The sequence below is a fragment of the Larus michahellis genome, chromosome 4 (assembly GCF_964199755.1).
Source record: "Larus michahellis chromosome 4, bLarMic1.1, whole genome shotgun sequence".
Classification (NCBI taxonomy): Eukaryota; Metazoa; Chordata; class Aves; order Charadriiformes; family Laridae; genus Larus; species Larus michahellis.
Genome location: NC_133899.1, coordinates 54,809,901 through 54,824,454, shown reverse-complemented (window position 1 = coordinate 54,824,454; position 14,554 = coordinate 54,809,901). Strand labels below are relative to the sequence as shown.

The 14,554-nt window shown below is 36.3% G+C and overlaps 1 protein-coding gene across 41 annotated transcripts in view; it reads left to right on the top strand.

The window, feature by feature from the left end:
* Window positions 1–14,554, top strand: part of GPHN (gephyrin) — a 300,307-nt gene that overhangs the window by 240,954 nt on the left and 44,799 nt on the right. For all 41 annotated transcript variants that reach the window (XM_074584948.1, XM_074584951.1, XM_074584946.1 and 38 more), the window contains 3 exons: window positions 4,264–4,306; window positions 7,578–7,715; window positions 14,274–14,366. In XM_074584948.1, the coding sequence (XP_074441049.1) occupies window positions 4,264–4,306; window positions 7,578–7,715; window positions 14,274–14,366 (274 nt within the window). The remainder of the gene's footprint in view (window positions 1–4,263; window positions 4,307–7,577; window positions 7,716–14,273; window positions 14,367–14,554) is intronic.

Here is a 14,554-nt window from a genome sequence, read left to right as displayed (position 1 = left end):
CCCTGCTTCCTTCATTACAGCTTGGCGAACTCATTCCTTTGCTGTACCTTAGTCCTCTGTGTCTGTATGTACGTTTGGGTTTCTGCTGGTGGTTCCACATTCTGCATGCTTTCCTGAAAGCGGAGCAACGTGCTTTCCCATAAATGATAAAGGTTATGGGTTAGCCTCCTACAGGCTCTGTGTTCCTGAGAAATGGGCTCTTTCTGTTGGTGATAACTCATGTTTTGATGTCATTGTTCTGAATTGTTCTTCATGTTGTAAAATTGAGTGGAAGTGTACTCCCATAAGAGTTAGCTTTTCATATTGGGCTGGAAACTCTTCATCTCTGTGTAGCAGTTTGTTTTATTATAACCAATGGCTTTTAATTGTACCTCCCATAATGAAGAGCTGACTTAATACTCTGTGCTAATCTTGTTATGACTTTAAAAAGGTAAGTAATTTCTCTAACCATTCCTAACAGTCATGGTAAAGTGTTAAAGGGTTTTTCAATTTTCTTTCTGTCTTTATTTTTCACATGAATTTTTCACTTGTAGTATGAACTATTCTTTGTGTCTTTTTCTATTTTTCTTGTAAAAAAATCTTTTTTGTGGACTGATTTTTATTTGCAGCAAAACATGTCATGTAGATTTAAATAAGTCCAAATTAGTACAGTCATTTATTTCATTTTTCAGACCAATCAAGATTGATAGTTAGAAATTGTCAGCAGGACTCTTTATTTTACCATTCCCTTAATTTATTTTTGAGTACTTTATTTCACATTCTGTTTACTACTTCAGCCAATGGGAGAAAGCTCACTGTGCATTCCAGCATGATGAATTTATATCTTAAAGAACATAAAATCCACTTTGCTTAAAAACCAGAGTAATGTGAATTGAATGCTTTGGGTTTGGTTACATTCTGCCTGAGCTACGCAGGGGAATGGTACTGGCTGGTAGCCCACCGTATCTTCTGCCAAGGTACATTGTGAGCCAAGAGGCTGTAGAATGGACAAACAATAAATCTGTACTTCCCCTGTGAAAGGAGAGACAGCCATAGGTTGTTATTTCTGTAACTACCTGCAAATGAGAAGAATTATAGTAAGAGAAGAACTAATCACTCGCCCCGCTCAGCCATGGTACTATATGCAATGTAATACGGATTCTTTACTTAGCAGTAGCTGTGAAAAGAGTAGAGATTTTTTGTAAATGCCACAAATAACAAAGTAGTAGAACATACAAATAATGAATATGATAAAAGGCACTTAAAGGACATGACCCCATTTATACAAAGCTCCATTGCTGCTAAAACTGTATGTGTTAGGAAACTGGTGGGTTTTATTCAAAATCATATTTTACTGCAATTTTGTTTAAAAATAGCATTTAGGATATCAATGTGCAATTCATATTAAACGAAGAGAAGTATTATGTAATAATTAATTTTGATGTCAGCTATGTTAAAACCTGGTTTGTATTCTGCAGCTGTGAGCATAGGTTGGGAAACGATCAAGTCTGGCTGATCAAGCCTTTTATTTTATTATCATGGATTCCTCTTCCACAGCTGCTTTTAAAATTTGTGGGAAGCAAATTATTTCTCATACTGCCTATGTTGCCCATCAGGTGAGTGATAATATGGAAACTGTAGGCTGGGTGTAAGAAATCAAAAAGTAAATTTAAAGTCCTCTGTGTGCACAGAATTAAAAAATTGACCTGTTAGAGGCTGTGTGTGAAGCCAGCTGTCTTTTGTTACCATTGTCATTTGGACGCTGTGAGAGCAAAACTTTGTCAGCACGTTTTTTATATTAGAAGATTTGATCTGCAAATCTCAGCTGCTCTGTTCATTTTAAATCTCTTGTTTTTGTCCATACACTAGCTCCACTATAGGTTGGAAGGGCTTAAAGATGAACTGAGGAGGAATAGAGGCTACAACTCGAGAGTAACTATTACTGCTCAAAGGAGCTGTTTTCCATTCGCAAACATTGCTTTGCGCTATGGGTTTGGGCTCCTTCTGTTCCTCCACTTTGTTGAAGACTCTCTCTTGACTTCCATTTTACTTCTTTAGCACTGTCTTTGTCTGCTAACATTTTTCCTCCTTCTCTAGTAGCTTTTATCTGTGTCCTTTGGATCACATATTTTACTTAGTTTGTTTTAGTAGATTGTTTCAAATGTTTGTGTTTTATATTTTTGGTTTTTTGCCTTTTTCTTTAGGACTATGTTATCTCACTGAGTTTCATTCCACAGTTTGCTGAATCGCTTGGTTATTTTGCAGCAGGCCCATTCCTCGTTTTCTCTTTTCATATGGTTTTCAGTGAGAAATAAGAGAGCCTCTTCCATTTTAAACAGTAGTCTTAAACACATAGGCCCATGTCTCCTTTTGCACACACCATCTTCTGCCTTGCCACGTCCATCCTGCTTCTGTTTCTCTCTCTCTCTTTCTCTCTCTGTGCCTCTCTCTCTTTTGTGCTTTCTTTCCTACCATTATACCACCTTTTTGGTCCAGAATTGTCATTTGGTAAATTATAGGTAAATATTTATTTATTCCAAAGAGAGTTCATGTCATGCCTTTGGAATCTGGTAAAACAACTCTGGGCCAAATTTGGGCATCATGAATATTTTGTTTGCAGATTTCTTGTATAGTACTTTTGGTGGGAAGGAGGGAGGGGTTGGGGTTTTTCTGTTTGTTTTTTTTTAAACAACAGTTTTTTTCAGGGAAGGACACCATAACCCACTCTAAGTTGCAACATTACTTTCCATAAGTTATTCCATTACTATAAATAGACTGTGTTGCGCTGTAGAATCCAATTTTTTTATGTGAATATACATTTGGGGCAAGCTGCTGTGGAACAGAAGAAAGAGGTTTAGAAGTTGGGGCACAGTTGTTTTCAGCCTTAAATGGTTGTTCTTTCTGAAGACAGCTTTTTGTGTGTTGAGTGTGTACTATTCTTCATCAATTGTTAGATCATACATATTCACTTTCTAGGCAATTTTTCTGTAACTGCAAATTGAAACTGTAGTCTAAAAGATAATCTGGATTCATTCCGCTTTTTCAGCAGAGACAAATGTTCTGCAGGGAAATTACACCGTCAGCGTCACCTGTGCTATTCCACTTCTTTCACCACGTGTAAACGGTTTTGCTTTATTAGTCCTTTCACTGAAATTTAGCAATACTTTTGTCAGTAAAGTTAAAAAGAGAAGGATTCCACTTATACTATCTCAAAGGTTTGTCTTCCTGTGAAGTTTACTTTAGCTGGGGTTTTGTCCACACAAAAAGATTTTTATTCAAGTGTGACCAGTTCAGCCAGATGATCTGCCAGATGATAGGCTGACTTTTCAAATTAGTTCACCTAAACTTGCAGCTTCAGTGTTATTAGACAATGTGCTGCCTTTCCAAACCTAAAAAGAATTACCAAGAGCTGATGCTTCAGTATAGATAAACTGTGTTGTGTTTACAGGACTGATACTCTTCAAAAAACCAATTCTTTTTCAAATCTACACGGTAAACAGATAGAACTCTAAATATCCAGTGTTACTAGAATATTAGACTAATGTGAATCCTCCAATTTCCCTGGAGTCAGACTGATGTGTCTGGAATAACACAGAGGTAGCTAAGGATCTAGGAAGAGGATTTGTTGAGAATCCAGTTGTCATTCTCACACACTTTTTAAAGTAGAGATGCACTGTAAAATTCATACAGAACATAGCATTTCTTTTAACCAAACAGAAACAACTGAGTAAATTTACCTGGCTCCAGCCAGGAGCTGTTTATATAATTGTGAGTTGCTTATAGAATTGCAAAGAAGTCTTATTAAATATCTTCAGAATCAACACAATCTAAATTTAGTATTTAAAACTCTTTCTATAATACCCGAAAATATCAATAATAGAATTTTAAAGCAGGTCATGATAATATAGTTATGTTAGTATTTTTTCTAATCATAAAACAGAGTTACTATAACTACAATTGTATAAGAAAATGTGGATTTTCTGTTTAAAACTGGAGCTTAACATGTAATTTTAACCACTGTGTTCTTTGATTTTATTCTATTACTGTCCATAGGCCATCTTGTTTCTTATTGGGCAGGTGTGGAATCAAATTGCTTGTATCAGATTCTGACCATCAGCTACTACCCTTCTGCTTAAATATACTAATCTCATGTAAAGCATGTAAGAATGTTGCTGAAAACATTTATAGCCTCTGTCTTAGATCCCAGGAGCTTGCCCATTATATCTCTGTAGTTTGCATTCTTGTGAACTTCTGTAGCTCATAGACTCCGTGCTCTCTCTGCAGGTCCAGTCTAGGTGCAGCAGCAAGGAGAACATCCTCAGAGCAAGTAAGTACTGAAACTTCTTAGCTCTATTGAAACTAAGACTGCTCAGAAGACAGCAAATGATAGAGAAGAGGAGGATATGGTTGGGACATAAGTGGGTTGCAGAAGAAATTTAATAACTGAAGACAGTGGAAATCCGTCCAAAGAGAAAATAAAAGTGTCAATAACTCATAGTGTTCATGTATTAATGTGTAGTTGCCTTTTAACTTTTTCTTCCAAGTTGTTCTTCTAATGACATGGAAGTCTGTGTTGTCAGTGGTGATGTATTGTTGTAAATAATCATGTATGTGCAAGTTTTATGGGCAAAAAGAATCAACACTGAAAGACGACGACAATGGAAATTCTCAAGTTGAATATATATGATTTTTATTTTCATAACTGAACATGAAGTTGAATGTTGGGTTACATAAAACCAAACCAAAAAATGCAAAGGTTAAGAATTCAGATTTGATCCAAATGACCTGTTCTTTATTTCGCACAATCCCTTTCCTTTGTTTTGTGTGAATCTTTCCTAGTCTAAAATTTGATCCACCATATGCATGTATATATATCACAACAGGAACAGGAAGTTGTTTTGGTGATAAGAGAGATTGACTTAGCTGCTTCAAAGCTAGAGGATTAGTTTGTTATGCAAAATTTTGCTTAATATAAGTAGTTGTTTTTAGAGACATCTGACATTTGACGTTAGTGAAAGATAACTTGGGAAAGTCTGAGGAGTTGTTCAATGTCATTAACTTGTAATGAAAAAGTATCACTTAGTAATTTTATAATTTATAAAAATCATTATTAGTTTGTCTCCAGGTTTGTTTAAATGCATGATACCTCTAAAAGAAGAAATAGCATTTCTTTTTAGAAGAAATAGGGAAATAGAAGGGTTAGTAGTTACACATGCATCTTTCTTCCTTTATTCGTTACGGTTATTCACGCTAGTGTTAAGCCTGAAGGAGCTCTGTTTTTCAGTATGTATTTTCTTGGCTTCTCTTACAGAATGATGCGTGTTACTTTTGGTGTTGGAACAAAGTTGTCAGAGATCAGGGGATTTTATCTATTTTCAAAAAACTGTGTTGAAGAACACATTTCTCAGTAGATTTTAACAGAACCTTTGACTTAAGCAAATGACATGTAGTAGACAGTGTCAAATCTGAAGGTAGTACTCAGGGCAGCATTCAGAGCATTTAAAGCTTCTGAACTCATTCACATTTTAAGGGTTAAAGAGGTGAAATATTAGTTTCTGAAGTAGCTAATAGTGAGTTTTAGGTAGCAGTAAAACAAACATAAAAGCACCTGATGGCTGTAGCATAAAGGTGGTTTGCTGCCACACAATTCCCCCACCTTTCCCTGCTGTGACATATTTTTTCCTAGCGTCTTCCTTCATTTTTTCTAACTTTTCCTTTTAATAAATAGTTTCTTAATTTATACAGTCAGGAAAAAGTTTTTAATATATATTGTGTGGAATCTGATGGACCTGCAGGAATTACGCTGCTACTAAGCAGGGTTTCTTTCTCTATGCAGAGAAGGTATGGGAAGTTTAACTGTGTCTTAGAAATGCTTTCCTCTCCTTTTCCTCATTGTTATGAGGTTGCTGACAAAATGCGGGCATAATAATGGAAAACGTAAGCTTGCTAGGGACATCCCTGTTGTCAAATCCAGTAATGCAGTTTTTCCACTTTTATTTTACAGTAGTTTAATTTGGAACATTTCTCCCTAGTTTGTTGATGGGAAAGTCATGTTTAAGAGTGTGAAAAGTCTTAATATAGTTCAAATATATCCTCATCAGCTGTTTCTGTCTTCCTTGGTATGCCAACTGCTATGTTCAGGAAAGGAATTAAATCAGTTAGAAATTATTTGTGCTTGACAAATTCACAGTGCCTGCTTTTATCATGTTGTCTTTTAAATCCGTACAAAGAGATTGTTCAACTCATTTCTTCCAGAATCTTTCCTGGGACTGGAATTAGGTGGGCAGTTTTATTTGTCTCTGCGTCTTCCTCTTAAAGATAGTTACTGTTTTAAAACAAAAAATAAATTAATGAACAATCTCCCACATAGAGAGACAAGCAAGTGTCAGTGCTGAAAGAAGTTTTGTATGCAAAGATTGATTAAGCGACTTTCTCTTCTGAAGGAAAGACTTAGATTGCATGATTCTTTTACTATTTTTATAGTTGTTCTTTATTAGAAGACTACATTTAAAGCAATAATCTATTTGTTTCCAGAATGTGCAGGCATGTGCAGCAGCAAATGGGATATTTAGGTAGCTACTGCAGAGGAAAATCATGTCATTAAAAATTGGTTTCTATTATTTGTCAATGCTATCTTACTATAATTTATGTTGCTTTAGGAATATCATTACATATTAAATATAAAACATCATCTACTTTAGGTCTCATAAATACCTCCTTCTTCTGGGCAAATACATTCAAGTTATTTCTACAAATGTCATATTTAATCTCTTGGTTTGTATCTGTTACTCTTGTTTATGTATTCCTGTAATATATGTATTCCTCTTCAGTTGCTTATCTGCACTTTCAAAATCCTTCAAAGCTTGTTGTCCCTTTGTTTGCTCTCTCAGTACGTATCACGAAATCAAACATGCTGCTGGCTTCATTTTCAAACAACTTTTGCTGTATTTTCTCCCAATCTGTCCCTCATACTTGAGAAAGTAAACTTCCATTAATCTAATCAAGTTATGCATTTTAATGTCATTTTGCTGTGGTGACAGCAATGGGTAGGATGCCCACTAGCTGGAAACACTGTCTGCTGTCCTGGCTGTCCAGTGATTTCATTGCGCTTCCCTCTCTCCTCCTTTCAAACCTTTTGACTCCCATCTCACTCTTAGTTTGCAAACTCACGGGGTCAGTGTCCGTTTTTATGTTTTATCGGGGTGCTGCACATAGCATATTGAGGTGTGTTTGTGGAGAACAGAATGAAGAGTGAATCGTCCTGAGTTCGTAGTTGGCGGAACTGAGTTAGCCTCAGATTATCGTCCTCAGTGTAAAATACTGCATCATCTCGAAGGATTTCTGTTTCTGATTAACTGATCTTTTTACACTCATCAAGACTTCTGGTGTGTTTTTCATGACAAGTAAGGATATGTACTTTTGTGAACTTTTTCAACTATAAATTGCATTTTGTTTTAAATCTGCCTTTTGATTCTAGTTGAATACAGTGTATTCCCAGTGTCTGACATAAATGCTTAAAAGTGATAACTAATTTAACTTACCCCGAAGTGCCATCTACACATTGTAGCATACATAAACTTGGTGCTTTCTCATTGCAGGTCACAGTGCTGTTGACATTACCAAGGTAGCAAGAAGACACCGCATGTCTCCATTCCCACTGACATCTATGGATAAGGCCTTCATCACAGTTCTGGAGATGACCCCAGTGCTTGGAACAGAAATCATCAATTACAGAGGTATTTTAAGTTGGATTCTTTTTGAGGATTAGGGTGATTATTTCCTTATTTTACAACCTTCTTAAGCACTTGCTCTTTTATTAATGTTATGAGGTGTCTGAGATAGTACCTTCTCCAGGTGAAACTGCTTTAGGAAATGCCAATAATAGGAGCAGAAGTCTCCTTTCAAAGTCAGAATGTCAGTTGAGCTCAGTGCCACTCCTTGAAGGAATCTGTAATGGAACTCTAATTGAATATATGAATGAATTTTCTTATGATCTGTGTTGTATGCAACAAAGCTAGAACATAGAAACCACAATTTGCCTCAGTGGCTGATTTAACCCTGGACTTTTGTAGATGCCAAGTAGCTCCAAGTTGTACTGTGATTGTTTACTCTGTTCTCTTACTGTGGGAGATTCTCACTAAACCGCCTTTCCAATCTGAGATTAATGGTCTAATCAAAGTGATTACTGATTCCAGGTCACTTTTTTCGATGTCTGTATCTTTGAGTTCTCAGGCTGTTTTTCCGAATCCTGCTTGGACTACTAGTAATTCCAGAATTTGCCTCTCCTTCTCATAAATGCAACAGATTTCCCTTTCTATTCTATGACTACATTTGATCCTTTTCTGATACTTACTTGCATTTAATGTTTGATTTATTGAAACTTTATAGTCAAGGGAACCTTATTGATTTATACAGTGAGGTTGTCTTAAAAGGCACCAAACGGCAGGCAAAATGCCAGACCTTGTGACTGTATCTATACTTGTAAATAAACAGGGGTAGGTGAAGCTATTTTCTGGCCTTAAAAGGAATTAGCAGGACACCTCTCATGTTTATTCAGCAAAACTGTCTTCCCTTCTGAAATAGTGTGTTCATAATGCCTTTTAGGTGTCTCCCTTGCTTCTGGTATCCCTTATACCAAGCTTGGGCATTATATGGGAGAGTGTTCTTGGCACAGAACAAAAACATGATAGGAAGCATGCTTACAAGTAATCCTAAAGTAGGTAGGGAAGAGGAAACCTCCTCCAGGGATTCCTCCAGATTTTCCAATGGTAAGGTGGTGAGCAAAGAGATAGTGGAACCATGAGCCTCAAGATGCAAAATGTTTGGGACATCAGTGGACTCCAGATGGCAAAGAGGCACAAATTGTTTCTGAGTGCTATATTCTGTCTTCTGCCTTGAAAGTTCAAAGTTTTCATGATCTTCACCAAATCTTTGTGCTGCCACAAACCTGTCTTCATATTGACATACTGATTTAGCAGACTGTGCGTAGAATCACAGCTGTGTGTTTAGTCACTCCAAGCGGACATCAGCCCACCCCTGTGCCTTGGTAGCAGGAAGCAGATCTCTTGAGAAGATGCTGCTGCATATCCTGCATTCAGAGCAGCACCAATACTGGATCGACAAGGAATATACATATTACACCCTGCACTTTCAGGTGTGCAGATTAGAAGGCAGCATTAGGGCATAAACACTTGAGCATAGCTATTATATCTTTTTGGATAACTGTCAGTTAAATGTCTTTGCTAAGACAACCCTTTGTGGACAATATGATGAGCCACAGTGTTAAGTGCATTTAGTCCAAATAGATGCTATGTATGCAACACTGAACTCCGGAAATACAGGATAAAACTCTGGCAAGTACCTCCCTCAAAAATAAGCACAGCATATGTTTGTTTTGCCGTATAAGGTAGTGTTAAGGTACTATAGCATTATTATTCTTTTTTACATAAAAATAGATTTGCTTTTTTAAACCTATAGTGCAAAACTAAGTGAAGAAATAAGTTCTTTAATTTGGGTTCTATTGATTATGGGGAAAAAGAAGTATTGATAAGCTGTTGTTTTTCCTTTTTCCGACCTTGATTTTGTATATGTCGTGTTGTCTTGTCCTTTTGTCTTTATTTTCGTTTTTCTCCATCTCTCTATCTTTTACACTTCTGGATTAAAACTTACATACAGTTTCACAACATTTTTGTGTTGCTGCTGTTGTTTTTCTGGACAGAAGCTGTATTTTCCCTAGAAGTTAACAAAATGTAACTAAAAATATTCACCTATTAAACAGAGAATAAGCATAATCCTCACATGCTTCATCTATGTTGATAGAGATAACAATAACGTCGCCATCTTTTTATATGTTTTTGGATATTTATATATACATATATTTATATCATATATACACCAGTCTTTGTGCAAACATATTTATATCAACAGTAGGTAGGGGTCTTTTCACATATCTGATTAGTAAACTTCTTCATTAGAACTATGGTGAAATCAGACACAGCATATATAATTCCCTGCTGCAATATGTTTTGGACAAGCATTCACCACGTAGTTTATCTTACTATTAAAAAAAATTCAAAATATGGGCTAAGTAGCAGTTTTGTGTTAATACTGATAATGTTACCATACCAATAACAAGGTGTTTCTATTCAGACTGCATGCTCTTCAAAATGTCCTTACAGAGATAGAATGGAGGTAATTAGTCTTGGCTAGATGCTTATATTCTCTATAGCGTTTTCTATAGTCTAATTTGTCAGTTCTTACTCTACTACGTGGAAATATGCTGTCAAGGTAAAAGAAGGTATTCTAGTATACTTTATAATATCTTTGTTGATACTTCATTTTGCTCTTCATGTTACCTGATTACTGACATCAAATTCAGGCTGATTCTAAGTCTGGAACGTATTGATTATTATTCCTGGCACTGTTATTCTGTAAGAAATAACATTCCAAGTCTGCTGAGACACTTCAGTTATGACCCTCTTCCCTCCCACCCAAAATAAAAGAGTTAGATACATGGTAAGGTCATCAGCTGTAGAGATATTTTCTTGGTTTAATATTCCCATAATTGTACCAACAATGAAAATGTTAACAAAGATATATTCATATCCTTTTTTTTGCACTGTAGTGCAAAACTGTATCTCGCAATTTATTTTTCAACAACTATACACTTATTTTAGCACTGTAAGATCCTCTAATACACAGTATGAAATTTCAGGATGGAGCCTTTAGGAGACACGTGTCTGTGATACTGGAACTTCAGTTCTCGTAATCTACGGATACAAATCTCAAGATGGAATCTCATTTTCAGAAGTTCTTAAGTGATTACCTTAGTGTTACACAGACAAATATATAGGATTGTTTTGGTTAGGTGTACATATGTGTGTGTGTGTGCATGCATGTGCACATATAGATATTAGTTTACTAAAAAATGTTGATTTTGACAAATACAATGAATGAAGAACCAGTTTTTCATTTAGTTACATATTAATTTATTTTTCAGTTAATATACCTGTAATTTCAGGAGATAGTAAAAATGTAGTCCTGGAGGTCTGAATCTTAACTACCTGTACTCAGAAAAGCACTACTGTGCTGTGTTTGTTTTCTCTGTAGTTTTCTGTCTTGAATTAACACTGAGCTCCTGAAAATTATCTTTCAGGAGCACAATTTCTCTGTAAGGAAAGTGAAATGTTTAAAGTTCTAGGACTGCAATTTATTTCATTAACAAATTACCTAATTAATTTTAACCTGATGTATTTACATTACTAAACGTATTACCTAGTATTCATCCTCATAAATAAAGCTGCTGAATGTTACTCTGTACAAGTAGCCAGTACAGTCCTGACTTAATTCGTGATTAAGTCAAGGCATGCTGTAGTCTCTCAAATCTATTCTCTCCTAACATAAGGGGGAGGATTGGGGGTTGGACTAGATGGTCTCCGGAGGTCCCTTCCAACCCTACCATTCTGTGATTCTGTGATGAGTAAAGTTTTCTTTCGAAACATGACTTTCACAGTGGTAATTGTATTGCTCAGTGCCTGTATAGATCATTTAGCCTCTTCCATATTAAAAAAAACAAAAATGGACAATCCTCAAATGTTTTACAGAAGTGTCATAAACCAAAGGCGTCTGAAGCATCTTTCCCACCTGCCATCATCAGTATCTCATATGAAGCCCACAATTAGCCGTCTATTCCAGCTGAATGCATTTACCTGAACATTGTTCCATGGGTATATAAGGTTAAGTTTTTAGACAGCCTGATAATGATTATTCTTCTGAAACTAAGTAGAGGCAGAAGTTTAATTGATACTAAAAGTATGAAGAGTAGGCAATCCACACCTTATGGGCTTAAGCCTCAGAACAGAGCAGTTTTTCTGATCTAGTCCAAGACCCTTTTAACTTCTGTAGAGCTTGGACTTTTTTTTCCCCACTCCTTATTAATTTTGAGCTAGCTGATTATTTTGATAGCACTGCCTTTTCATAGCACACCGAAGTGCCATGGGGGCAGTATTTTCAAAATGGGAGCAAATCCATCACCTCTAGTGCAATACCTGTCTCACTGCTTCATCCCAGTACCAATACCCTGAGAAATCAAAATTCTTCACAGAACTGTACCCGTTTCACCAGCTAAGCCTTAGAAAATAGCCAAATTTGAAACGTGAATTTAATGTAATTCTCCATTTTGTGTTAGAATGAGAAAGCTATGGGCATCACAAGGGGCAGTTTGATGACAATAAAATATTTCAGAATATCTCTTTTGAATTACAATTAGTCAAAATAAGGTCAAACAGTGTATTTCTAAAATAATTGCTCAAATAAGGAAGAATACAGAGGTACTTCAGATTGTCCTTTGGTTGCTGACTTGCTTCATTTTAAATGCCTAAGGCTTCAGCAAATAATTCTTACATTTTTTCTCCCCTTAATGAAATTCATTCCTGCTACTGGCTGGCCATATATTCCCTTCAAATATTGCATGGCAGAATGCCAGGAACATACTGTTCAATTTTGCTCTAATTGGTGTGATTTTGCATGCAGACAAGAAGTAAAATGAAGACACAACATGCCTGCTAAAATTAGAAGCATCACTTTTGTATGAGATTTTGTGCGTCTATGAACAGAGGGTGTTTTTACTAGGCCTTTGATAGCTGCTTTTCCTATGCTATAATTTAAATGTCTGTGTCTGCGTTCCTTTTTTCAGTGCAAGTGTACAAGCTTTTGTGAGCTTTCTAATAACTTCTATATTGTGTATCACAGACAGTGATACTCAGTGATGCACAGATGTAAATAGCCATCACAAAGGTGCTTTTCTAGGTGCTTCAACAGGTTTTATCAATGTTTTCATGGCAATGCCTATCTCAAAAATGCAACATAAATATTCACCTCAGGCTGAAATTTGATACATATGGATGTGAGCACAATGATGTTACAGTTATTAAAATTATAATTAATCACTAACTAAATGACTTTGTGTTAATAAGTAAAATATAATCTCCATTATAATACCACTTCACTGGAGCCGAACATTTTCAAATCAAGTAGGTGCGCTTTTTAATAAAACCTATCCATTTGGTGTGCAATGTTAGGTCTTCTGCCTTCCCAGCAAATCCAGAACCACATCTATTTCCCTATCTGTAAAACAAGAAACATACTTTATGTACGTCTCTCTTTTTTGGCACATCTGAAAGATCATCATCTATAAAGTGCATATCCATGCACATTCTCCTGGCAGCAGTATTCATGGTTCCTCTCATTCCTTCAGACTGCCAGCTGGATGTTGCCTTCCTGTGCCACAACGCACTCCTAAAAGCGGTGGCCTCTCTTATGAGATGAGCTCCCCTTGTTCTACTTGGACATATTAGAATCAAACCGATCTCAGTAGTTCTGACCCATGTGCCCCTTCCCAGTCCATCTAATCACACACGTAATGAATCATCTTTCTCACTCTCCCACTGTATGAAGGGATAAGATGCATATTTTCCGCTCTGTTCCACATCATACTTAAAAAAAAAAAACTCTTGCTGGCGCCATAAAAGCAAACAAGTAGTGCGCACTTGGCTGAGGGTAAAGTCATTCATATCAGTCTCTACAGGGAGGCTGAGCCAAATTACAGCCCATCAGTCATAGTTGCTAAGTGAAGGGAAAGAGTATGTTTGAAACAGCTATTAAAATATTTAGAACTATAACAGCGTAAATTTACATAAATAATCCTGACACTTATGTGCACTCACCCTCCATTAAGCCGAAATGCTCTCAGCAATTAGGCAAAGTTAATCTATTGCAAAACTTCTCCATCAATTTGGGGAAACTTGTCCATCATCACTCTTTGAGTCCTCTGGGCTCAATCCATCACCTCTCACCTTTTGCACGCAGGATCCACTTTTGAAATGTTATTTTACAAGCTTTTAAAAAAAGAAGAATTTTTTTTTAAAAATTGAAATACAGGAAAGCATGTATTTTTAAGAGATTTCAGGAGAAAAACTTGTCCTGAAGAAAGAGATACTTGTTTTTTCTGTCTGATCCTATATCAGAGCTATTACATCTGGGCTTGGATAGTTGGCATTCAGATCTACTGTCAACAATTTCACCATAACCAGGAACACAGACTTACTGAACAAATCTTTCATCAATACTTTCAGACTCCAGTCTTTTTTCATTTATGTAGAGGCAAATCAAAAACCGGAGAGATCTATTCATGTCACATACACATACATTTCATCCATCAGAGCACACTGCTGTTCATTTTTCTTTCCCTTTCACTAGCTGTAATGACACGGAGCATTGTCTTTTCTCTTTTCTAGATGGAATGGGCCGAGTCCTTGCTCAAGACGTATATGCAAAAGATAATCTACCACCATTTCCGGCATCAGTAAAAGACGGCTACGCTGTCAGAGGTAAACGCTCACTTTGTAGACATGCAGTATAGTCTCTGTAAAACCACTTTATAACCTGTTAGTTCACCTATTTTGGATTCAGCAGTGGTTATTTTGGTTGAGATTTGATTCAGATCATTGCTGAAGTCACAGTTACGTAAAATGCAACTGTCTTGAAGGCAGACCATAAAGTTTAATCCAGGTCTTTT